General features: G+C 37.8%; 1 protein-coding gene, 1 long non-coding RNA gene and 1 pseudogene across 2 annotated transcripts; 2 read left to right on the plus strand and 1 right to left on the minus strand.

The window, feature by feature from the left end:
• Window positions 1-10,213: 10,213 nt before the first annotated feature.
• LOC130726149 (uncharacterized) lies at window positions 10,214-14,684 on the minus strand. The gene is made up of 2 exons (XR_009014722.1): window positions 11,903-14,684; window positions 10,214-10,464 (listed from the first exon to the last, which is right to left on the minus strand). It is a non-coding gene; the product is annotated as an uncharacterized LOC130726149 (long non-coding RNA).
• A 4,668-nt stretch (window positions 14,685-19,352) lies between these two features.
• LOC130726140 (seed lectin-like) lies at window positions 19,353-20,465 on the plus strand. The gene has a single exon (XM_057577372.1). The coding sequence runs from the start codon at window positions 19,456-19,458 to the stop codon at window positions 20,323-20,325; it is 870 nt and encodes a 289-aa protein (XP_057433355.1). The 5' UTR covers window positions 19,353-19,455; the 3' UTR covers window positions 20,326-20,465.
• A 1,306-nt stretch (window positions 20,466-21,771) lies between these two features.
• On the plus strand, window positions 21,772-22,236 carry LOC130749876 (multiprotein-bridging factor 1c-like; annotated as a pseudogene).
• The last annotated feature ends 3,846 nt before the right edge of the window (window positions 22,237-26,082 follow it).

Genomic DNA, 26,082 nt, shown 5'->3' on the forward strand with positions numbered 1-26,082 from the left:
CAAGCTAGCATGAATAGAAACGGATGAGAGATTGTTGCATGGCTTGGATAGTTTCCTCAATGGCAAGGTAATGAAAATCTCCTTCACCTACCTAGGCTTACCGGTTGGAGGAAATCCGAGAAGCATTGCTTTTTGGGATCCAGTTGTTAATAAGATCAAAGGTAGACTTTCGCGTTGGAAATAGAGAACTATCTCCTTTGGTGGACGGTTAATTTTGATTGCAAGTGTCCTCTCATCCTTATCATTGTTTTATTTATCCTTCTTTAAAATGCCACAGGGGGTGTTAAATACTTGCAATAAAATCATGAGATCATTTCTGTGGGGTGGTGAGGAGAGGAGTAGGAGGGTGGCTTGGATAAAGTGTGAAGCGGTGTGCAAACCAAAGGAGTTAGGGGGGTTGGGTTTGAGGGATTGGGGTATTTTCAACAAAGCTTTATTGACAAAGTGGAGGTGGAGGCTACTAGTGGACACAAAGAGATTATGGGTGAGGGTGTTACGAGCAAAAAACTCAATCCCCACTCAGTTTGGCCATATTGAGACAGGGGTTGAGTTGTCTAGGTGGTGGAAGGATATTATTAGCCTTTGTTTTCAAAACTCTGGGGACAGATGGTTTGACAGGATTGTGAGGAGGGTTATGGGAGATGGTAGAGGGATAAAACTGTGGAAAGATTGATGGATTGGTCATGACTTGTTGCAGGAAAAATTTTGCCGTTTGTTTAATTTGTCCTCGCAAAAGGATGCTCTTATTCCTGATGTAGGCAGATGGGAAAATGGAACATGGCAATGGTTGCTAACTTGTCCTAGCCTGTGAAGAAGAGTTAGTGACAGCTTTCCTCACCTACTTAAACTTTGTCCCACTTGTGGAAGGAAAGAAGGGAAATTGGTTATGGCTGCTGATGCAGAAGGAATTTTCACTGTAAAAACAGCGTTTGTTATCTTGCAGGGTTTGGACATGGAAGAGCCAAAAGCAGAGTTTGCCTTGTTATGGCAAGTGGTGGCCCCCTCAAACGTTCTTGCTTTTGCCTGGAAAGTTTTTTTGGGGAGAGTACAGACGCGAGATAATCTCTTCCAAAGGGGAATTATGTCTATCTCAGACTCCATGGCATGCGTGTACTGCACAGTACTGGATGAAACAATGCAACACTTGTTTATTCAATGCTCTTTCTCCTCTCAGGTTTGGCACTTATGTCATAGGTGGATGGGGATTCTCACAGTGGCTCCAGAAACTTGCAACTCTCATTTTTTACAGTTTGGTGGTGAGCTGAGAACAAGTAATTCGAGGAAGGATGTAGAGAAGATTTTTGAGCTGGCTCAATTGCGCTCTTGGAATTGGTTAAGAGCAAGGAATAGAAAGTTCAAGTTTTCAACTTATGAGTGGATTTCAAATCCAAGTTTCTGTCTGGGATGCCTTTGAATTTTCCTTGAAATGTTTTCTGCTGCACCTCTCTGTTGGGGGAGACACGGCGAGGATCCATGGGGCAAGGCTGAGAGGAGACACAAAGGAGATCTTGGACACCACATCTTAACCCAAAACCTTAAGGCATTAGGTTTATGGGTCCATCTCCTTATAAACTCTCCCTCTTATCCTGACTTCTCTGATATGGGACTTGACTCTAACACTTGATTCCAACAATCTCCCCCTCAAGTGTGAGTCCCTCAACCACATCACCCATGGTCCTCCCGTCTGCGGAAGCTATCCACCCTGTACCGTCGTTCGCTGCTCAACGGAACCCGCTGCCTAGCCACACTGCTAGGAAGACTTTCGACACAAGGAGCCGTCATGGTCCCACGAACCATCAACTCTGATACCACTTGTTAGAGGAGACACGACGAGGATCCATGGGGCAAGGCCGAGAGGAGACACCAAGGAGATCTTGGACACCACATCTTAACCCAAAACCTTAAGGCATTAGGTTTATGGGTCCATTTCCTTATAAACTCTCCCTCTTATCCTGACTTCTCCGATGTGGGACTTGACTCTAACACTTGATTCCAACACTCTCATTCTTCACGTATTGCTTGCTGTAACGGGGCACCATTTGTCTTGGAATCTGGAGGTTGAAACTGAGTTGTAAATTGGGGATTGCATCATGCTTACTGATAGGATTAGATAGTGTTTTTTTAGGCACTTGTAAGACCCCGAATTAAATAATTAGATTATTTATTTACTTTCGTCGTGTTGACTAATTAAGTAATTATATTTTATTGTTTTATGTTATTTTCATGACTCGAATCCTATTACGAGTCACGAAAACTATTTATATAATAATTAAGTTCAAATTATGTTTAAGGTTGACACTGTAGTCAGCTTAAGTAATAGCACGAGCCATATTCGCACCCGACTACGGTCGAGAGTGTCCGAAAAAGGCTATATCCGCTCCTAGAGCACTGTTTAAGAGAATTTTAGAATTGAAGGGAGAATAAGAACCTCTAGGTATTTTTCCCATGACCAGTGTTTCGATACGAAACCCTGGACTGTACGCTTGTTAGGTTTTGCTTCCCGGAAGTCCGTCGAAGCTAGACTTTAACTTCTCGGGGACTTAAATTAAGACCCTGAATGAAGGGTTTTTCTATTCGGAGCTTCTAACGAAGTTTCCATCCGCGTTGTCACAATTCTTCCAGCAATTGCGACATTTCTTCAGAAGGAAGTTTCTCCATCTGACGTCGACTGCAAAAAGTACTTTTTAGGCGTAAATCGACTCACACCGTCTTTAAGACGTTTTCCTCAATTAAAATAACCTTGATTTGGGTATCGACATTCTGTCGCCGAATACTCAATTTTTATCAGCAGATGAAAGTACCAAAATGACCGGAACCACGAAATATCGATTTTTCGGATTTTCGCCTCACCTATAAAAAGGAAAAAAATGAGAAATTTCTCATTTTCTCCCAAGAGTGGCCGAGAGCTAGAGAGAGGAGCTGAGCTTTTTCAATTCTTGCCCGATTGTCCTGATTTCAGAAGCTACGCGTAGGCACAGAGGTAAGGATGCATAATCTTACTTCTATTTCTGCTTTCTGCCGGCTTATTCTATCTCTTTCTGTGCTCAAAGTTTTGAGCTTTTTGTAAAAATGTATGATTACCTCGATTTTTCTTTCCAACTATCTTCTACTGCAACCCAACATGCTATAATCACTGTCGGATCGTTCGGATTTTCACCGAGTCGCCGTAGATCTGAAAAACTGACTAAAAACCCATTTTCTTCACATGTGTTTACTTTATTATCAAAAAGTCGCAACCAAGCTTAGTACCCTTTAGATTAAGTGCTATAAACGTCGTTGTGAACAACCCCATCAATTTTGTTTTTCAGAATTTCAATTTTGAGTTTTTGGTCATTAATTCTTGACCAAAATACTCATATGTCGTATTTTCAGTCGTTAAATATTTCTGAGAGTTTCCCTGGCCTAGATATCACCTACGAATACCTAGGAATTAAATTAGATCGAAGAAAAAGTTCGGAAACACTATTTTCTAAAGTGGCCGAAAATTTTTGGAGCTGTACCGTGTCCAAAAATAATTTTTGGGTTAGTATAACCTGAGCCATAGCGTAGCCCTTTCCGTTGTCGAAATTTTGGCTGTGGTTTCGTGTCATTTCGAGTTCTGTAGCTCGAGTTATGCGCGTTTTAGCGAACGAAGTTTTGTTGTCAATTCGTGCCTAAATAGGAACTCCGAAGCTTTAAAGCTTTCTTTCCGGTTTCGATTAGTGTTATTAGATTGATTACTTCTCGTAGGGCTTGTGTTGATGATTGTGCTTCCTTGTTCTTGGTTCGCAACTTCCATGCACAACTTCTACTCACGAAGGTAAGGGTAACTCAGTTTTAGTGCGTCTTTGAGTCCTGCCTGCTTTTATCGCACTGCATGCGTTTGAGATGAAGATGTTTATATTGATTGTCATTTGATTTTGATTATTATGCTGAACTAGGAAAATGTTTTCTGGAGGCTTCGGCCGAGTAAACTTATTGAGACGTGTGTCTCCGTTTTTCTGAGAGGCTTCGACCGTTTACTGGTTTCTGTCATTACTGCTTTCTTGTAGATAAGACATGGTTATTGTTGATACTTGACTTGACTTAAAATTGTTGATTGAGTGATTACTGAGGTTGAGGATTTTTGTTGACTAACTTGACATATAGGGCTTGAACTTGAAGTGGCAATGTGGTGGCGATGGTTCCATGTGATTGTCCCATCTTTCAAGGCGTTATAAAGTGGCGATGTGGTGGATATTGTCCCACGTGATCGTCTCATCTTTTGAGATGTCCTAAAGTGGCAATGTAGTGGCGATGGTCCCACGTGAATTGTCCCGTCCATAGTGGCGTTAAGTGGCAATGTAGTGGCGATGGTTCCACGTGATTGTCCCGTCTTGCGAGACGTTGTTGATCGATCCATATTGGTAGAAGCATATAGTCCCATTATAGGACACTAACATTTAATTATGTTATTATCTGCCTTAGTTATATATTGTTGTTTATGTTTATATCTGCTTTAATTATATATTGTTGATTATGTTTATATCTGCTTTAATCATATATTGTTGACTATGTTTATATCGGCTTTAATTCTATGTTGTTAGCTTAATTATCGGAATGTTTTGGAGCTTTTGAAGTGACGATGTGGTGGATATTGTCCCACGTGATCGTCCCGTCTTTCGAGACGTTATCAAGTGGTAGTGGAGTAGATATTTTCACATGACTATCCCGTCTTTTGAGGCGTTACTTAGTGGCAGTGGAGTGAATGTTTTCACATGACTGTCCCGTCTTGCGAGACGTTATTGTTTGATTGATATTGTTGAGGATTATTGATATCTGATTGGTTGTTATATTGTTGAGGTTGTTGATATCCGAATTGATTATATTGATGGCTTGACGATATCTGATTTGATTTACATTGTGGGTTTTGTTGATATATGAGTTGATTTGTATTGTTGGTTTTGTTGAAATTTTGATCTACATCTATACTGTTGAAGTTGTCGTTATCTGAATTTATCTATGTTGTTAAGTTATTGATTCACGAGTTAGTTTATGTTGTTAAGTTTTGTTAATATCTTTTTTAAAACCATATCTTTAATTCTGTTAAATACATGATTTGATTTCATGATCGATAGGATGAATTGTCATCTAATTTGAGTTAAATTGCTAGTTTATTTACCATGCTAATTAATCAAATTTGAATAGCATTATTTTCTCTTTTATATGTGGTAGTTGTATGGAGTTAACCCTTTCTGTTTGCTATTTGTTGTTTGGGCGCTTAACGCTATTAGGCGATGGAAAATCTTCGATGGAGCTTGACCTTCGTACGAGTCGGAGAGGAGAACTTGAAGAACTGTGGAAGAGTTGAAGAATAGAGTCAGGTGTAGGGTTAGAGCCTTGGGTTAGAGAGCTAACCATTATTGGTAGAGCTGGGCGAATTGGCCCGCGCCCGCGGGCCGGCCCGCTTAACCCGCAGCCCGCGCGGGCTGTGGCCCGGTGTTTGGTTGCCCGTTTAAAAGTGGGCCTACGCGGTCTGGCCCGCTCAACCCGCGAGTTCAGGCGGGTTGAACCGCGGTTTTGCGGGCTGGACCGCATTACAAAAGAAAAAAAAAAGTCTTGAATTGAAGAACTCAGAACTGGCCCAACAGAAGAGAAAAAAAAAAAGTTTAAGACAAGACAAAAGTCCAACCCATTCCTCTCTCTAAAATCTGATTTCATTCCTAAAACTAACAAATCCTAAATTACTTTGGTTCCTCAATCCTCTCTCTCTCAAAAACACGACACTCCCCTCTCTTGAAGTCCCAGCGCCAGCCCAGCAGCCACTCGCCCACCACGCCACCGCGCCACCGCACCTCCCGACCAGGTTTGCTCCTCCTCTCTTATCTCTTTCCCCTTGTCTACCTAAAGTCCTAAACCCATTTTCAACGTTATGTATTGTTTCATTTGTTTGGTACTTTAATAAAATTAGCCTTACTTTCTGCACAATGGGAACAAAATAGCTTCATAACTAACACAGACAAAGACAATGGAATTTGAAATTTCCCTTTCCATGCACAAATATGACAACAAACCGCCATCCTTCCTCTAATTGCCATTTTCACATTGTAGAGCTTGCTGCAATTTTGAACAAAAACAATTAAGTTTCATCTTCTAATGTTGTCTAAAATATATGCTAAAAAATCCATTTATTTTTTAATTTAGTAATTTATAAGGTTTTTAATGAAAAAAATATTTTTAATTTAGTTTTAAATTGTATTTTTATTATTTTTTAATTTGGCCTGTGGCCCGCGGGCCAGCCCGCTTATCCGCGGGGCGGGGGCGAACCAGCGTAATAGAGGCCCGTTTAAATGCGGGCCTACGCGGGGCGGTCCTACGCGGGGCGGGCCAACGCGGGGCGGTCTAACCGCATACCCAGCTCTAATTATTGGTTTAAGCTTGCATAATGATTTTAGGAATTTCTATTTGGGGTTTCGGGTACTCGCCTTGTTCAAGGCTTGATGTAAATCTCTTTGTAGTTGGGAGTATGCATGACATGTTTTGGAAGTACATTTGAAAAGAAAAAAAAAATATACTCGTGTTTATGTATCATTTTGGAAAACATTGCATATTTACTTTAATAGGTTACTAAAGTGACACCCGAAATTCGGGGCGTTACAACACTTGTCTCAGTTTTTCTGGTTTCGATTTTCTGCTTAGCACAGAGTGCTTTTCCTCTGTTGCTCCTTTGTTCTTTTGCAGTAAGTGGTTTTTAGCTGGTTTTGGTTGGTTTCTTTTCCATGTTGTATTCTTTGGGTTGGAGTACCCCTAGTACTCCTCATTAATTCACTTTTGCTTACAAAAATAAAACATTTTGAAATTAAAATTTAAATAAAAATAATGTGGATAAAGCCATGTCAGCGCTCGCCTGCCACTCAGCACTCTTGTCGGAACTCCACCCTCTGGTGAGGACTAATACCAAAATGCATGCAATCACAGGGAGCTATCACTAAAACTTTTCCGGCAATAGACCAAAATCAAAAATCGCTACAAACACAAGGACTCACCGTAACTCTTAACATTAGTACCCGACCCATACTGCAGAGTGAGTACTGACCCCACTGCCAATACTCAACTTTCTTGTAGTGTTTGTAGAAATCAAACAACAATTGCAATTTCTAATAATTTAGTTTTTCAGGGAAATTTTAAGCACTTTAACGTCAAGCTTTATTTTTCCAGTGAAGTCGAGGTGGATAGCTCACATGCTTGAGTTAAGGGTAATTGCAAATTAAGTGTCAGGGTTCGAACCCTGAAAAGAGATAATTTTTACTAATTTACTAACAACTAACATTTGTCTATAAATATTTTTTATTTCCAGTGAAGTCCAAAACCAAAAGGAATGAGTCATTACAAATAGGCTTAAATGCACTTTTGGACCCCCAAGTTTATATTTTTTGTGATTGTTGACCCTGATCTTATTTTTCTACGAATGGAAACCCTAATCTTTCAAAATGTTGCACCGTTTACCCTTCCGTCAAAAACTTGACGGAACCCACTTACCTGGCCTTTCAACGGAAGGGTAAACGATGCAACGTTTTGAAAGATTAGGGTCTCCATTCAAACTAAAAATAAGATCAGGGTCAACAATCGCAAAAAATGTAAACTTGAGGGTCCAAAAGTGCATTTAAGCCATTTTTTTAAATCCCCCTTTTATCCACGTGGAAGGCCATATCAGCGTGTTCCGTCAAGTTTTTGACGGATTTGGACGGAAGGGTAAACGGTGCAGCGTTTTGAAAGAATAGGGTTCCCATTGGTAGAAAAAAAGATAAAGGTTGACAATCGCAAAAAGTTAAAACATGAGGGTCCAAAAGTGCATTTAAGCCTTACAAATATTGCAAGACCGAATACAATTGGCATATACATCTTTACCAAAGTACTCTTAATGAAGGTTTGAGAACTTGAGAGAAAAAAACTTGGAGTCAACCGCGGCTAACTTAAGGAGGACGTTGAGATTATGGATCAACATTATTATTAGAGTTTAATGGGCTAATAAAAAAAATAGAATTTATTGGTGTAAAATGTAAAACTTGTTGAGAAATTAGTGAAAGGGAGAGAGGAGAATAAAGGAGCAAGAGAATAATAGTGTGAATCAGGAGTGACTTGCTAAATGCAGCCTCCATGTATATATAGCATTAGGTTTGAGAGAGTAGTACATTGTAGTACAAGCATACATGGGCCTGGCCCAAGATGGTCATCCACTTTATAACACTCTCCCTGGATGACAAATTCTTAAGAATGTGTCTCATTAAAACCTTATTAGGAAAAATCCAGTGGGATAAAAACCCAGTGAAGGAAAAAAAGTACATCATTCTATAGTTCGTCTTTGTACATTGCCTCATTAAAATCCCTACCAAGAAAAACCCAATGGGAAAAAAACACGGTTAAGGGAAAAAGAGTGCAATGCATTTTAATTGAGATCTTTCAGCCAATGAACTCCGATATTCTGCACTAGCTTTTCAAATGTTATTGTTGGAAGAGCCTTCGCAAATAAGTCTGTCAAATTTTCACTTGAACGAATTTGTTGGATGTCTATGTCACCATTCTTTTGTAGATCATGAGTGAAGAAGAGTTTTGGTGATATGTGATTTGTTCTATCTCCCTTGATGTATCCTTCTTTTGCTTGAGCAATGCAAGCAATATTATCTTCATATATCCTTGTTGGCGGCAACTTTCCAGAGGACAAACAACAAGTATTAAGTACGCATTGAATCACAGATCTCAGCCAAACGCATTCTCGACTTGTCTCATGTAATGCTAATATTTCTACATGGTTAGCTGAGGTGGAGGTTATAGTTTGTTTCATAGACCTCCATGAAATAGTTGTACCACCACCCGTAAACAAATAACATGTTTGAGATCTCTCATTATGTGGATCTGACAAATATCCAGCCTATGCATAACCAATTAGGTCAAGTTTGGACATATAAGGAAAAATTAAACCCATATCTATTGTGCCTTCAAAGTAACGAAAGACTTGTTTTATTCCATTCCAATGTCTTCGTGTAGGTGAAGAACTATATCTTGATAATAAGTTAACGAAAAAGGATATATCATGTCGAGTATGAGTAGCAAGATATATTAATGCTCCGACCGCACTAAGGTATGGTACTTCAGGACCAAGTAATTCTTCATCCTTTTCTCGAGGTCTAAAAGGATCTTTATTTACATCTAACGACCTTACAACCATTGGAGTGCACAATGGGTGTGATTTGTCCGTGTATAATCTTTTTAGTACTTTTGCGACATAAGTCTCTTGGTCATTTAAATACTCAATTTGTAAGCCTAGACAAAATTTAGTTCTTCCCAAATCTTTCATCTCAAATTCTTTCTTTAGGCAATCTACAGCTTTTGGAAGCTCTTCTGGAGTTCCAATAATGTTTAAGTCATCGACATAAACAGCTATTATGGCAAACTCATGCACATACCTTTTCGTGAATATGCAAGGGCAAATTGGATCATTTTTATATCCTTCTTTAAGAAAATATTCACTAAGGCGATTATACCACATACGCCCAGATTGCTTTAGACCATAGATTGATTTATTCGATTTAATTGAATAATCACCCCGAGGGTTAGAAATTTATGCTTCAAGCAACTTAAATCCTTCAAGGAGTTTCATATAGATGTCAGTATCAAGTGATCCATACAAGTGATCCATACAAATAAGCTGTAACGATATCCATTAAGCGCAAATCAAGTTTTTCACGTACTGCCAGACTAATTAAGTATCAAAAAGTAGTTGCATCCATCACATGCGAGTATGTTTCTTCAAAACCAATCCCAAGCCTTTGTGAGCAACCTTGGGCAACAAGTCTTGCCTTATATCGATCAATATCACCATTTTCATTTCTTTTACGTACAAAAAACTCATTTATATCCAACTGGGTTTACACCCTCAGGTGTACGGGCTACATGCCCAAAACTTTACGCTTCTCAAGCGATTTTAACTCAGCCTTGTAACACCCCCTTTTTCCCATTGTTTTATTTAAAAACGTTTATCAGAGTTTAAAAACATATCAAGGGAGTATTACACTTCTTCACGAAAACTCATTAAAATTAACACTGATTGTGTTTGAAAATTTATAAGTTCATAGGCTTTTCAAAGAATGAATTATTCCTGCCAATGAAATTTCTAAACCAGTCAGATATCCTAAGATGCATAAAATCACTTATTTAAATAGGTTTATCTTCCATGATATTCCAATAAAATTCATCATACTCAGAACTGAATTTCATAAGCACTTCGGCCGTCAACAGTACGACATCGCCATCATTTAGAAAATTATTCAACAACTTCCATAAGAAGAGATTATAAAATCCTCTCAACATAAATGTAAAAGTAACGTAAAATATCTAACCAGTGTTACATTACAGAGCAAGACACTTATATTATAATAATAATAATAATAACATAAGCTAAGACTCTCCGAAGCTACTCCTCATGAGCCACATCTCTACCTCCTGTACCTGAGCGATGTCGCATAGAACATCATTCCAACAGAAGGGTAAGAACTTACATTGTATAAAATATAACATAACAAAGAGCAAGTAAACAATTCAGATCCTGCTTTATAAACTCTTCACCTTTACTTTAAAATCTGAGTGATTATAATATTTTCTCTCAGGACAGTTTCACAATTCTTATTAATGTTTCGAAAAATTATAAGCTTAAAGAAGAATAATAATTCGACTTTACCACAACAGCAAAACAATTCACCAACAAATCACCAAACACATAAAACCACTGAAAACGTGAAACTTAGTGTGTGAGACTCTAATGTATGCATGTGGTACCAATTGTTAACCTTAGCGGTATCACCGCGTCCACTCCAGACAGTTAACCACCAATGAAGTCCACTCCAGACTTCCAGAACCACGCCAGTTCTGGGACAAACCTCAGTTTTCCGATGAAAACCGACACGTTGCCTCTTGACTAAATGAAGTGTATTTCGTGCAAAAACTCATAAATTAAAACATGCAATTTTGAGACCACTCCAGCCCCAAATATATAACATATTTTCTCACCAAATTCCATAACGAAAATCACACCAAAATTGCACAAAATAACACTTCAATACAATTATCAAATCATTCACTATTCCACTGACAAAATAGCAACACAAAATCATCAAATGTCTCATATCAATTACTAGAATCAGTTTCAGAATCAATCTCAGAAATAAGCAGAAACATAGCAAACTTGCATATAATCCTGGTACTAAATGAGCAGTCCAAAAATTATGAAAATTTTACCAAACATAGCCTTATACGTTAGCTTTCATATAAAATTGGTTTCACCAAATTTGGAATTCTGTAGAGAGAGTTATGGTCTCTACAGCACAGGCTGTTAGGGTTTCTGCGAGCAGAAACAGAGTGAACTTGCAGATAATTCTGGTATTGAACCAGCAATCTAAAAATTATGATAATATTACCCAATATAGCCCTATGAGGTAGCTTTCATACAAAATTGGTTTCACTCAATTCGGAATTCTGTAGAGAGAGTTATGCTCTCTATAACACAGGCTGCTAGGGTGTCTGCGGGCAGAAACAGAATAAACTTGCAAATGATTCTGGTATTGAACCAGCAATCGAAAAATTATGAAAATATTACCCAACATAGCCCTATGAGTTAGCTTTCATACAAAATTGGTTTCATTCAATTTGGAATTCTTTAGAGAGAGTTATGCTCTCTACAACACAGACTGTTAGGGTATCTGCGGGCAAAACATAACAGAACCCAATTTTCCCGGGAACCTCAATTTCGCTCAAAATCAATTTTTCTCACCACATGTTAACACTCAACACAGTCTCTCAGTTCTGAATTTTCAAAAAAGATGAGGGTTCCTTCATGTTAAACTCAACCTCTGTTATTCTACAATTATACAAGATAAATTCAAACCCTTACCTCTTGAAGATCAAATTCTAGGTTTTTTCTTCTCTTTTCTCCCCTTCTCTCTTTCACGCTTCTTTTCTTCTCCTCTGCTAACTTCTCCAATTCTCAAATTCTGATTTCTCTCTTTCTAATTCACTCATATCCCTTAAATAGTCATACTAATGGGCCCCACTCTCAATTACTCACACAAAAACCTAACAAACTTATTTATCTAAATCTTATTCTATATCACATGAGATTTAAATTATAATCACATAATTCATCAAATTACCATATAGCATAATAATAATTAAGATAAAATAATAAATAACCTAATAACGAAAAGTGGGGTGTTACAACTCTCCCCCACTTAAGAATTTTCGCCCTCGAAAATTACCTTAAATGAACAACTCGGGGTAGGACTTCTTCTATCCTACTGACCAAAACAATATCGATTGTGTCATAGACACATATCGAATACAAAAGGAATTAAACATGTTAATAAACATGTTGATAAACCTAGTCTACTAACCGACCATGCTCTGATACCACTAATGTAACACCCCCTTTTTCCCATTGTTTTATTTAAAAACGTTTATCAGAGTTTAAAAACATATCAAGGGAGTATTACACTTCTTCACGAAAACTCATTAAAATTAACACTGATTGTGTTTGAAAATTTATAAGTTCATATGCTTTTTAAAGAATGAATTATTCCTGCCAATGAAATTTCTAAACCGGTCAGATATCCTAAGATGCATAAAATCACTTATTTAAATAGGTTTATCTTCCATGATATTCCAATAAAATTCATCATACTCAGAACTGAATTTCATAAGCACTTCGGCCGTCAACAGTACGACATCGCCATCATTTAGAAAATTATTCAACAACTTCCATAAGAAGAGATTATAAAATCCTCTCAACATAAATGTAAAAGTAACGTAAAATATCTAACCAGTGTTACATTACAGAGCAAGACACTTATTTTATAATAATAATAATAATAACATAAGCTAAGACTCTCCGAAGCTACTCCTCATGAGCCACATCTCTACCTCCTGTACCTGAGCGATGTCGCATAGAACATCATTCCAACAGAAGGGTAAGAACTTACATTGTATAAAATATAACATAACAAAGAGCAAGTAAACAATTCAGATCCTACTTTATAAACTCTTCACCTTTACTTTAAAATCTGAGTGATTATAATATTTTCTCTCAGGACAGTTTCACAATTCTTATTAATGTTTCGAAAAATTATAAGCTTAAAGAAGAATAATAATTCGACTTTACCACAACAGCAAAACAATTCACCAACAAATCACCAAACACATAAAACCACTGAAAACGTGAAACTTAGTGTGTGAGACTCTAATGTATGCATGTGGTACCAATTGTTAACCTTAGCGGTATCACCGCGTCCACTCCAGACAGTTAACCACCAATGAAGTCCACTCCAGACTTCCAGAACCACGCCAGTTCTGGGACAAACCTCAGTTTTCCGATGAAAACCGACACGTTGCCTCTTGACTAAATGAAGTGTATTTCGTGCAAAAACTCATAAATTAAAACATGCAATTTTGAGACCACTCCAGCCCCAAATATATAACATATTTTCTCACCAAATTCCATAACGGAAATCACACCAAAATTGCACAAAATAACACTTCAATACAATTATCAAATCATTCACTATTCCACTGACAAAATAGCAACACAAAATCATCAAATGTCTCATATCAATTACTAGAATCAGTTTCAGAATCAATCTCAGAAATAAGCAGAAACATAGCAAACTTGCATATAATCCTGGTACTAAATGAGCAGTCCAAAAATTATGAAAATTTTACCAAACATAGCCTTATACGTTAGCTTTCATATAAAATTGGTTTCACCCAATTTGGAATTCTGTAGAGAGAGTTATGGTCTCTACAGCACAGGCTGTTAGGGTTTCTGCGAGCAGAAACAGAGTGAACTTGCAGATAATTCTGGTATTGAACCAGCAATCTAAAAATTATGATAATATTACCCAATATATCCCTATGAGTTAGCTTTCATACAAAATTGGTTTCACTCAATTCGGAATTCTGTAGAGAGAGTTATGCTCTCTATAACACAGGCTGCTAGGGTGTCTGCGGGCAGAAACAGAATAAACTTGCAAATGATTCTGGTATTGAACCAGCAATCGAAAAATTATGAAAATATTACCCAACATAGCCCTATGAGTTAGCTTTCATACAAAATTGGTTTCACTCAATTTGGAATTCTGTAGAGAGAGTTATGCTCTCTACAACACAGACTGTTAGGGTATCTGCGGGCAAAACATAACAGAACCCAATTTTCCCCGGAACCTCAATTTCGCTCAAAATCAATTTTTCTCACCACATGTTAACACTCAACACAGTCTCTCAGTTCTGAATTTTCAAAAAAGATGAGGGTTCCTTCATGTTAAACTCAACCTCTGTTATTCTACAATTATACAAGATAAATTCAAACCCTTACCTCTTGAAGATCAAATTCTAGGTTTTTTCTTCTCTTTTCTCCCCTTCTCTCTTTCACGCTTCTTTTCTTCTCCTCTGCTAACTTCTCCAATTCTCAAATTCTGATTTCTCTCTTTCTAATTCACTCATATCCCTTAAATAGTCATACTAATGGGCCCCACTCTCAATTACTCACACAAAAACCTAACAAACTTATTTATCTAAATCTTATTCTATATCACATGAGATTTAAATTATAATCACATAATTCATCAAATTACCATATAGCATAATAATAATTAAGATAAAATAATAAATAACCTAATAACGAAAAGTGGGGTGTTACAAGCCTCGATGGCCTCTTTCCATTTTTTCCAATCATTTCTTTGCTTGCATTCATTAACAGATTTTGGTTCATGATCCTCATTGTCGTTTATCACATCTAGTGCAGTGCTATGTGCAAAAATATCGTCTACGTTGACTTTGCTTCGGTCCCATCTTACTTTATTCAAGACATAATTAATTGAAATCTCATCATTTTCAATAATTTCAGGTATATGAGTTTCCCTTGAAACTGCATTTTTAATTATGTCATGTTGCTCTTCTGGAGCTATCATATCCTCTTTTATGCCATCTTTGTTCTTATCTCATTTTCTTTTCCGAGGATTTTTATCTTTGGAACCTGCAGGTCTGCCACACTTTAGGCGTGTGAAAGATTCATTTGCAACACTATGTTGTCCAACAGTGACATCAATCTTTAATGGAGTATTAGCTGTTGGTACATGTGACTTAGTAACTCTTTTTGGATTAGCAAATGCGCCTGACAATTGGTTAGCTAAATTTTGCAAATAAATTATCTTTTGAGCTTCTAGTTCACATTGTTTTGTTCGAGGATCAAAATGAGATAATGATAATTCATTCCAGCTAATTTATTTTCCCAACTGCTTATTCTCTCCCCCTAATATCGAGAACTCTGATTTGTCCAAATGACAATCAGCAAATCGAGCAGTAAATAGATCTCTCGTTAATGGTATTTTACAATAGAAGAAGATTCATACCCAACATATACCCCTAATCTTCTTTGAGGACCCATCTTTGTGCGTTGTGGTGGAGAAATTGGAACATATACCGCACACCCAAAAGTTCTTAGACGGGAAATATTAGGTTCTTGACCATGAACCATTTTCATAGGAGAGTGTTTATGATAGCTTGTTGGTCTGATGTGAATTAATGCCGCAACATGTAATATTGCATGTCCCTAAGAAGATGATGGATGTTTTGACCTCATAATTAATGGCCTTGCGATTAAATGTAAATGTTTAATAAATGATTCCACAAGTCCATTTTGTGTCTGAACATGTGCTACAGGATGTCCAACATCAATTCCAATAGACATGCAATAGTCATTAAAAGTTTGAGATGCGAATTGACCAGCATTATCAAGACGTATTTTCTCTTGATTGGATAATCAGGAAAATGTGCTCGCAATCTAATCAACTGGGCAAGTAATCTAGCAAATGCCAAGTTGCGATAAGATAATAAAGATACATGTCACCATCTTGTTGACCCATCAACTAAAATAATAAAATATCAAAATGGTCCACTTAGTGGGTGTATTGGTCCACAAATATCGCCTTGTATACGTTCCAAAAAAAGAAGTGATTCACTCCCAACTTTTGTTGGTGATGGTCGAATAATCAATTTCTCTTGGGAACAAGCAAGACATGTGAATTCATTTGTTTGAAGAATCTTCTGGCTCTTCAATGGATGTCCACATGAATTTTCAATTATTTTTTGCATCATAATTGAACCAGGATGGTCTAACCGGTCATGCCAAATAGAAAAATCTGCAAACTTCTGGTTTACAGTCGCATTTGTTTCAATTATACTAATGCTTGTATAGTATAAACCTGAAGAGAATGCAGGTAATTTTTCAAGTGTGCATTTTCTTCCAGATATCACTCTTGTGATACAAAGATATTCCACATTTTCTTCATTCATGGTCTCAATGTGGTATCCATTTTGACGTATATCTTTGAAACTTAATAAGTTTCTATGAGATTTAGAGGAATATAGAGCATTCTCAATATTCCGCCTTTGTTTTCTCCCAGAAAATATGATCCATCAAAGCCTCTTGGCTTTTCCCAAACATTATAGGATGTCGCATTCTAAAAAATTATGGTTGCCTACCATTTTTTTTTTCCAGATCCTTGCCCATGATTTAATCTAATCAACAATCGTTGTTTAAATGAAAAAAACCTTAGGAGAAAATAGGTCATGGCTTCTCAAAGATTAATTAATAAGATCAAACAATCCTTTGACCATTATCCATATACTGTTTTATTTCCTTCTAATAGCATTGAATCAAAGACACATATAGAAATTCGCAGCAGAGAAAAAGGGGCTTCCAGAAGTGAGAAGTCCTCTGTAAGGGTTCTTGGAAGACAGATTGATGATGCGAGTAGCCCACGACAAGGAAACTGTGAAGGATACAGAAGGATTGAGAAGGAGGAAGGAGCATAGGATGTTTTAATAATTGAAACATATTAAAGCTATTGGATTAAAATGAAATAAATGATTTAGATAGAGTGTAAGAATTTAAGATTTAGAAGAGTGTAAGTTGAGCCCACCTCTTTCAGATTAATAGGTAGAATTGTTGTAATTTTTCAGTTGTAATTTTCTCATATTTAAATGATGTTAGTATGAATGAGGGTATCTGATGAGTTTCAACTAACTAGAACCCTTCTTCCGTTTAATGCATTGATAGTCATACGGGTGGTTAATCTCACAAATGTTAACTGTGGAAATACATTTGTTAACAGAAAAAAATAATTGGTACATCGGAAAGATTGATAAATTGCACCCGTCATAAATCGATCCCTGGACCTCCCCTTACCCAACTCATATGTCCCCAAGTTTCTACCACTTGAGCAATCCTACGGGGACAAAAATAAAATAAAAATTGTTGTTCCCTAAGAATTGTAATATAATTAAGGATAAAACTTAGATCAAGTTCCTTACCTTCATTCCATCAAGTTTATGTGTAATTTTTCAAATTTTGACAATAAATTCTTAATAAATGACATTTATTTTTAGAAATAATTGCACATGTGTCATCACATGATTGGTAAACTTGATGAAATGGATTTAAGGAACTTGATCTAAGTTTCTCCCATTAATTAAAGGCAGAAATGTTATAAATTGTTCATTTGTATGGTAGTTTAATGTTTCCCACCACCAAATTAAATCACTTCTATATTATTGGTCAAGTCTTTTTTTGGTCAAAATTTTATTGGTAAACTCTGCATGGTATTTAAAAATATCTACGAATAGGCAAGTTGGGCCCTTAACCATTTTGTAATAGCGTGATGAGCTAAATTGTTTGTTTCTTTTAAGATAGTGGCTTATACACTTGTTTGTTGTTTCTATTCAACTCATCTCTTGGTGCATCAGCTTACCCAAAAAATAATCTCTTGCTTCATCAACTACAAACATTTATGCAACATTGATTAAATAGTATTTTTTTGGTACATCGGAAAGATATACTGTATAGATTAAACAGTATAAACACCTTACATACATTTTATTTATTTTATTCATATATTTTTTTATCACATTACATCATATGTTGTATATATTTGTTATTTTTCCGATTTCTCTTTCTCTTCATTTCTCACTTTAATTTAAGTGTCTACTCTTATTATTTAATATCAATCAACCATTTCCCCAACTTCAAAACAATTCAACATCCAATATAAATTAAAAGAAAAATAGTTAATTGCACAAATTTCTTATGAATATAGAAACTAGTGAAAGATAAAAGATGACTAGTTTTTTTGACTTGGGCAAAATGATTTTTTTTTAATAGAAAAAATAACAACTGGCTAGAGAATAAGAGTTAAAGTAATATCACGCTGTGTTTGGTGATGAGGACTGGCACTTGAACCATGTTACGCGCAAGGTGCTGCTGGATGTGTCGACATGGCATGGAGCCATGGGAAGAAAACTCTCGGCTGGGGACAGTAGCACCAGTGCAGAATGCTTATACTACCTCAAAGTCGACGGTAGCTGGAATCTGTCCATAGAGATGATGGGGGAGCGGAGGTCCTGCTTGCTCCTGACGGTTCATGGTGCGCCGCTGTCTCGGAGAGTCGCCGGAATGGCTCTGCGTTCCGGGCAGAATTATGGGCTGTGGAACTTGGGTTGGCCCTTGCGTGGGAGATGGGAATTCGCAGCTTGAGCTGCGCGTCGGATTGTCTTCAGGCCGTAAGCATCCTCCAAGCACCGACGTGGCTGATTCCTTCTGGGATCGAGAGGCAATTCTGGACGTTAGGGCGTGGTTTCAGCGGGATTGGCGAGTGAAGCTCAATCATCTGCGAAGGGAAAGGAACAACGCGGCGGATTTCTTCGCAAGAAAGGCGGCGCGAGAAGGGACACAACATCAGATATGGCGACAACCACCATCTGTTTTTTATGATTTGTTATACTTAGACGCCTCGGCGTAGTTTCTTTGTTTCGTTTAATTTTCCTCTGTAACAAAAAAAAGTATCATCACACAAAAACGCACAAGAACGTACGCGGTGGGGGGGGGGATCTATTAAATTCAATTGCAAGCGAGCACTCAAACCAGCAAGAAAATTTGTAGCATTAATAGCTTCTTTAAAAATATGGCGAAGGTGAATGTCTTAATTTCGTGCAAGAAGGAGGTGAATATCCATGAATATACTAGTAAATACATGAAAATGGAACTGAGTGAAATGTCTTAATTATATTTCTTGATGCCCTTCCGCGAGAGTAACTAAAGACTCATCCTCATGGCTCTGTTAGCAAAGGATCGCCTCCCTGCAAACCTGAATAAAAACCGCTAGCTAGGCAATTTCTGAAAATTGAAAATATAATTAAAGCATGATTTTAAATTAATAACAACATGGATTATGAAAATATAATTAAAGCATTATTAATAACAACACTTTTTTAACTTTTCTTCTTAACACATTTTTGGAAAATGTTAGCCTGGCTTGTATAAATAGATAACGTTGGGTTATCCACTTCACCCATCCTCGTGCATCACAATTAATATTCCACTTCAACTAATTAAAGTCCATGGCTAGCTTCCGATCTTCTCTCCTGCGGCCATTAACACCCATGTTCTTTATAAACTTCTTGATGTTCCTCTTTTTTCTAAACAAGGTGACCTCAACAGACACTCTCTCTTTCTCTTTCACTGAGTTCGTGCCAAACCAACGAGACTTAATCTTCCAAGGTGATTCCCTTGTTAGCTCAACAGGGAGGTTGCAACTCACCCAGATACAGGACGGCCGCCCAATCTTTAACTCGATCGGCCGAACTCTCTATGCGGCCCCGGTTCACATTTGGGACAGCAAAACAGGCAACATGGCCAGCTTCGTCACTTCCTTCTCCTTTATCATTAACGCACCCGACAGGTCCAAAACCGCTGATGGCCTTGCCTTCTTTCTTGCACCGGTTGACACCCAGCTCCAAAATCCTGGTGGTGGACTACTCGGACTCTTCCCCAACCAAAATGAAAGCAAGTCATACCAAGTCGTCGCGGTTGAGTTCGACACCTACTTGAACCCTTGGGATCCCAGCTTTGAACACATTGGAATTGATGTCAACTCCATTCAATCAGTGAGAGGTGTATCGTGGGAATTGGAGAGTGGCCAAGTAGCTAATGTTGCCATAAGCTATCAAGCTTCCAACAAACTCTTGACCGCCACTTTGATCTATCCTTCCGGTCAGGCCAAAATCGTCTCTTCTGTTGTAGACTTGAAGAGTGTCCTTCCTGAGTTTGTTAGAGTTGGTTTCTCAGCTTCCAGTGGACTCAGTCAAAACTTTGTTGAATCACATGATGTTCTTTCATGGTCTTTTGAATCCAAGTTACCACCTGGTAGCAAAGGTGTTGCTTCCAATAACGTGCATGTTGTTTCCAGCTCTGGACTCGATTCCATCTAGTATATATAGTTTTGAAAATGTTATGTGAGTCCATGTGACCGAAAATAAAACTACCTTAATAAGACCTGCAACAATGGTTATCTGTGCACCGTTCATATGTTTCACAACAGTATATAAAGTAATGTCACAGTTTAATGTAATGCGCTTGTATGTTGTACAATAGAAGGGAAAATGTTTGGTACACACCTCTCCACCTCTCGAAATTTAAGAAGGAAAAAAAGTGAAATGAGTGATATGATACGTGATGTGATGGAATGCAAGAGAGAGATAGAAAGAAAAACAAGGTCTAGAGGTGTGAGAATATCAGAACTCCAATAGAAGAAGTGATACAAATACTTGAGAGACCGGCGCTAATGAGGCAAAAGTTCTCTACTGTACATGAAATTTTGTGTCAACATTGTAAGGATGGCAGCAGGTCTGGTTGAGGTCGGATTTTGCATTTCTCAAACCCAAACCCGAACTCTCATACCCACCCTAAACCCGTCGGGTTTCGAGTTTACTCAAACTCGTTGTAACCTCAAACATACGTTCTAACCTAACTTAATGCATATACTTTTTTGCAAAACAAAATGCAACTTATATTATTTTATTGTAAAAAGGGGGTGTTTAAATGACTCATGAGAAAGTTTGGGTTAAATAACCATCGTCCAATCATATTGAAGATAAGTGAGTTGGAATTTCTATATTTTATTTATTAATTTATTTATAAAAAATCTTATTGGTCAATTGAGTTGTGGGTTAGTAACCCACATGAGTAATTTAGATAACCCCTGTGAAAAAACCATTGGCTTAATTACACTTTTCGTCCCTGATATATACCCCTTGTGCAATTTTGGTTCCCTTTGTTTAAAAGGAGCAATTTTGGTACATCAAAGATCAATTTGTGACAATTGGGTCCTTCCGTCAGATTCCGTTTAATTCCAAACAGATTTTTCATACGTGGCGCTCATTCATGACGTGGTCCTAACACATTTTGCCACTTAGATGCCATTAGGACTCCACAAAATAAAAAATAAATTTAATTAAAATTTCAAAAATTAAACATTTTGCCACTAATCAGTAATCACCCTTCATGTTTATCTAATCTGCAATGAATCAACCACAAAAAAAAAAATTATGGAAACAAATTTTGAAGCAACAACAACTTCATAGACAAAGCTATAGAAATTCCAGGAACATTCACCCAAATAAAAAAAACCACAAAAATTACCCAGAAACCACCCCAAAAGCCCCTTTCCAAATTCGTTATGGTTATCACAAATTTACCCAAATCTTGGGAATTATTTTGTCTGTTATAAAGGAGAAGATGAGGAAGGGTGATGAAGATAATGAACAAGAAAAAGAACAAAAGGAGATAATGGCATGAATTACGTATCTTCAATCCTCTCATTTCTCTAATAACTTTCAACATTTCCTCTAATCTCAATTTTGACTTCTGTTACAACAATGTCGACTCGATCGACCGGAGCCATAAGCCAGGACTGGGAACCAGTGGTGCTGCACAAATCGAAGCCCAAGGCGCAGAACCTGCGGAACCCCAAGGCCGTGAACCAGGCGATGCGGACCGGCACAGAGGTACAGACAATGAAGAAATCTGACGCCGGATCCGATAGGAAAACCGCTGGCCCGGTCGCGAATGCGAGGAAGCTTGACAAGGCCGCAGAGCTGGCGGCGCTGGAGCGCGTGGCGGGGGAGGTGAGGCACGCGATTCAAAAGGCGCGTTTGGAGAAGATGAGCCAGGCCGAGCTGGAGAAGCAGATCAATGAGCGACCGTAGATGGTGCAGGAGTATGAGAATGGTAGGGCGGTTCCGAATCAAAAGGTGCTCGCGAAGATGGAGTGGGTGCTCGGGGAGGAAGCTGAAGATATTGAAAGGTGGAGGTTGTGGATGATGGAGGATTCAGGAAGTTAGGAGGGAACAGTGGCTGGGGAAAATTAGGATTAGGGTTCTGTAGGTTTATTCTTTATTTAATTTATTTATTTTCTTTTAATTTATTTATTTATTTGATGATGTGTCATAGATGGTGGAGTAATTAGTAAAAAAAGAAATCCAAATAAGAATATTTCGTTTAAAATTGGACAGAAGCTGACGGAAGGAATTAATTGTCACAAATTGATCTTTGATGTACTAAAATTGCTCCTTTTAAACAAAGGGGATCAAAGTTGCACAACAGGTATACATCAGGGACGAAAAGTGCAATTAAGCCAAAACTATTTAATATCATTTTGCACAAAAATATGGTATTTTGTTGTTCAAATATGACCAAATTGTTAATAAATCAAGTTGTCAACATGGTATATATAAGAGTAGTTTTGTAATTATATATATTCTTCGGATTCGGGTGCGGGTTTCACCAATCCAAACCCAGACTCAGACTCAATCATATCGGGTTTTACCCGTCAAATCGGGCCGGGTTTGAGTTATGTTGCCATCCCTGCGACACTAGGACTAGTGTTTTAGTGTCTGTTTGGCCCACACTATATTAGATCACATAATTAAGCTAACGTTATTTTTTCGAACAACAGAAAATGTTTTAATTAATAGATAAATTCTGAGAACATCTCTCTCAAATGAGGAAAGGATAGATACAAGATCCCCAACACCAATAAACAACCAACGATCTAGAAACAAGAGGTTCAATAACAAATCCACCACCATATATTAGATCAAAAAAAGGAAATTAACCCCACAAAATTTTCCAAAACCACGCCCCAATCTCCTCAATTGCTTCCTCTGAACTCTGAAGATACGACCTTGCAGAAAATGTCCAGTCAGCTGACGTTATAAAATACTAGATGACAAGATAGTCAACACTAACATTTTGCTTTAACGTTAGTCATATGGGCTGATGGGGGGAGGGTAGCTCACTTGGTGAGCTAAGGGAAATGAAGAGATTGCAGGGTGAAAGATCATGGTTCAAATCCTGGAGAAAAAACTAATTTACTGACAATTAACAACTAACATTTGCCTATAAAAATAAGTTATACGCGTTGATGCTATCTTATCGCTCAATTTGTAACTATCAATCTTGGGAGGAGAGAGATATGTGCGAGAGAATGAGAGGGGTGCATGACACCCTTGTTTGTTTATGGAATACTGTAGAGCAAGGAGAAATAGAAGATCCTATAAAAAAATAGAAGGTCCTATATAAAACCACTTTATCACTTCTTCGCAATTTGCGAAGAAATTACAACTGGCTGGGTGTTTTATTTTTTTGCGTGCCTATTCTGTCCTACTAGTGGGGGTTTTAACCACTAGCACCTACATCAAAATCATAAGTTTCCATTTAAAAATATTTTTTAACCGAAAAAAATAATTTTTTTCATTCATTCATCTTATTCTTTCTGTTCTCTATATACCAAACCACCTACCATATATGCAATGAGGAGGGATCCATGAACTCCAGGAGTCAAATAAAAAACTAACTCCAAATCTTGATCCTTCATTTTATTAGAAAATAAAGGTTGAGATTAAAACTTCAAACCTCTCACGTGGCCTCTACTACCAGGATTCCTCCTCCTTCTATTCGTGAAACCCTAAGACAAAACATCACCCGTGTTCTTAATCCTCAATTTGAAAACGTGAAATTCAATACCTTGTTTCCATAAGATTACTAAAATTCAACACATTCTTTTCGTCAGATTACAAAATCTCCTTAATCTGGATCAATGGTGGCTACGATAGTGGGAGCAACTTTCAGGGCTACGTCAGTGGAAGAAACCTCCACAGCAACGACATCAAAATTCCACAATTGAGAAACGCACGACAAAGGTGAATTGGATCCAAAGTTGAATTGACAATGTTTCGGCCGTTGTGGCCACAAATGTAATAGGAATGGATCTAAAAAAGCTTAAAGTTTTGACCAATTATAGGATTGGTTTCATAAAAGCTTAAATTGTAACCAATAGTAGGATGGTAATGGTAATCTTGATTCATGAATACAAGAGAGACATGTGGCAATGGAAAAAACTACTATGAAATGAGTGAGGCTCTAGTTTGAGGAAAATTAAGCATATGATGAAAACTAGAAGAAGGTTTTTACGTTTTCAGTTTTCACGAATAGAAGGAGGATGAATCCTGATAGTGGAGGTCACGTGAGAGGTATGAAGTTTTAAACTCAACCTTTATTTTCTAATAATATAAAAGACCAAGAATTGGAGTTAGTTTTTTAATTGACTCCTGGTGTTAATAGATCCCTCCTCATATGTAATTGATTAGCCAATTCCTTACTATATTTTGACGCCACATGCATCACTTGTGTTTATCAGTTTATGCACTAGTAGTAATTAAAGGCCAAAATATTACTCCCTCCGTTCTAGAAAGTTTGTTGTTTTGCACCATCTTTCAATATCTCAAAATGTTTGATGTTTTAGAAAATCAATGCATTTTTTGCTAATTTTTTTCCACATATACCCTCATTTAATACATTTTCTCTCACTTATAATATTTCATATTAATCAACCACAACTCTTATCTTTTAATTACATTCTTCTCTATCTAAGTATAATTTAATAGTGGCACATCATACTAGTAAAATGAAATAAGGGTAATATAGTCAAATTATACTATCAATAATTATTTTCTTACTCTTTGTATCACAACCTTAAACTACAAACTTTCTGAAACGGAAGGAATAGTAAGGGCCTGTTCGGGGTGGTTTTTGATTTTAAGTTTTGAAATTTTTAAAAACTAAAAGTAGTTTTCAATTTTATAAATACTGTTTTTATTTTTTGTGGTTTTGAGTTTTAAAATACTTGGTGTTAACTTTGACGATAGTCACGACAATGGGTGGTAGTGGTAGCGACATGGTGGTCGTGGCGATTATGGTGGTGGAGGTGGTGGTGGTTGCAGTGGAGTCAGCGGTGGTGGTGGAGGTGGAAGTGGTGGTGTTGGAGGGTGGTGGTGGTAGTGGCAGCGATAGTAGTGGTGGACACGGTGGGGGTGGTGGTGGCACACGTGACAATGTGAAGGGTGGTGGAGGTGACGGCGGCAATGGCAGTGGCACGGGTGGAGGATGCATGTGGAGATGGTGGTGGTAGTGGCGGAGATGGTGGCGGCGGTGGTGACATGGGTGGAGGATGCATGTGGTGGTGGTGGCACTGGTGATGATGGTGGCGGCGGTGACACGGGTGGAGGATGCATGCGGAGATTGGTGGTGGTGGAGGCGGCGGCGGTGGCGGAGATGGTGGCGGCGGTGGCGGCGATATGGGTGGAGGATGCATGTGGTGGCAGAGATGGTGGCAGTGGTGATGATGGTGGTGGCAGCGATGACAGTGGTGGTGGCGGCGGCGGTGGTGGTGAAGGTGGTTGTGGTGGTGATGGTGGTGGTGGTGATATCGGTGGGTGGTGATGGTGGTGAAGTTACATGTTATTAAAACTAAAAACCATAAACACAAAACCATATTTTGTGGTTTTGAAAAACAAGTTATAATGGTTTTGAAAATCAATAAAAACTCACTTCAGTTCCATTTTTGCCGAACACATTTTGTTTTTAAAATTGCCTTTGGAAACCAAAAACTGAAAACTCCCAATCACCCCAAACGGGCCCTAAATTATTAATTTGTTGCCTAGCCTAGTTTAATTAATGCTTTCCATCACCTGATCACTTCCAAGTGGCAAGTGGGCAGGAGACCGTTGACAAGTACGGTACTTCTTGTATTCCTCACGGTATTGTACTTTTTTTTGTCAACACGGTATTGTACTTTAAACTTGTTCTTGGTCAATTTGGGCTATTCGGGCCTTTACCAATTTGTAATA

The sequence above is a fragment of the Lotus japonicus genome, chromosome 1, assembly GCF_012489685.1.
Source record: "Lotus japonicus ecotype B-129 chromosome 1, LjGifu_v1.2".
In the NCBI taxonomy this organism is placed as follows: domain Eukaryota; kingdom Viridiplantae; phylum Streptophyta; class Magnoliopsida; order Fabales; family Fabaceae; genus Lotus; species Lotus japonicus.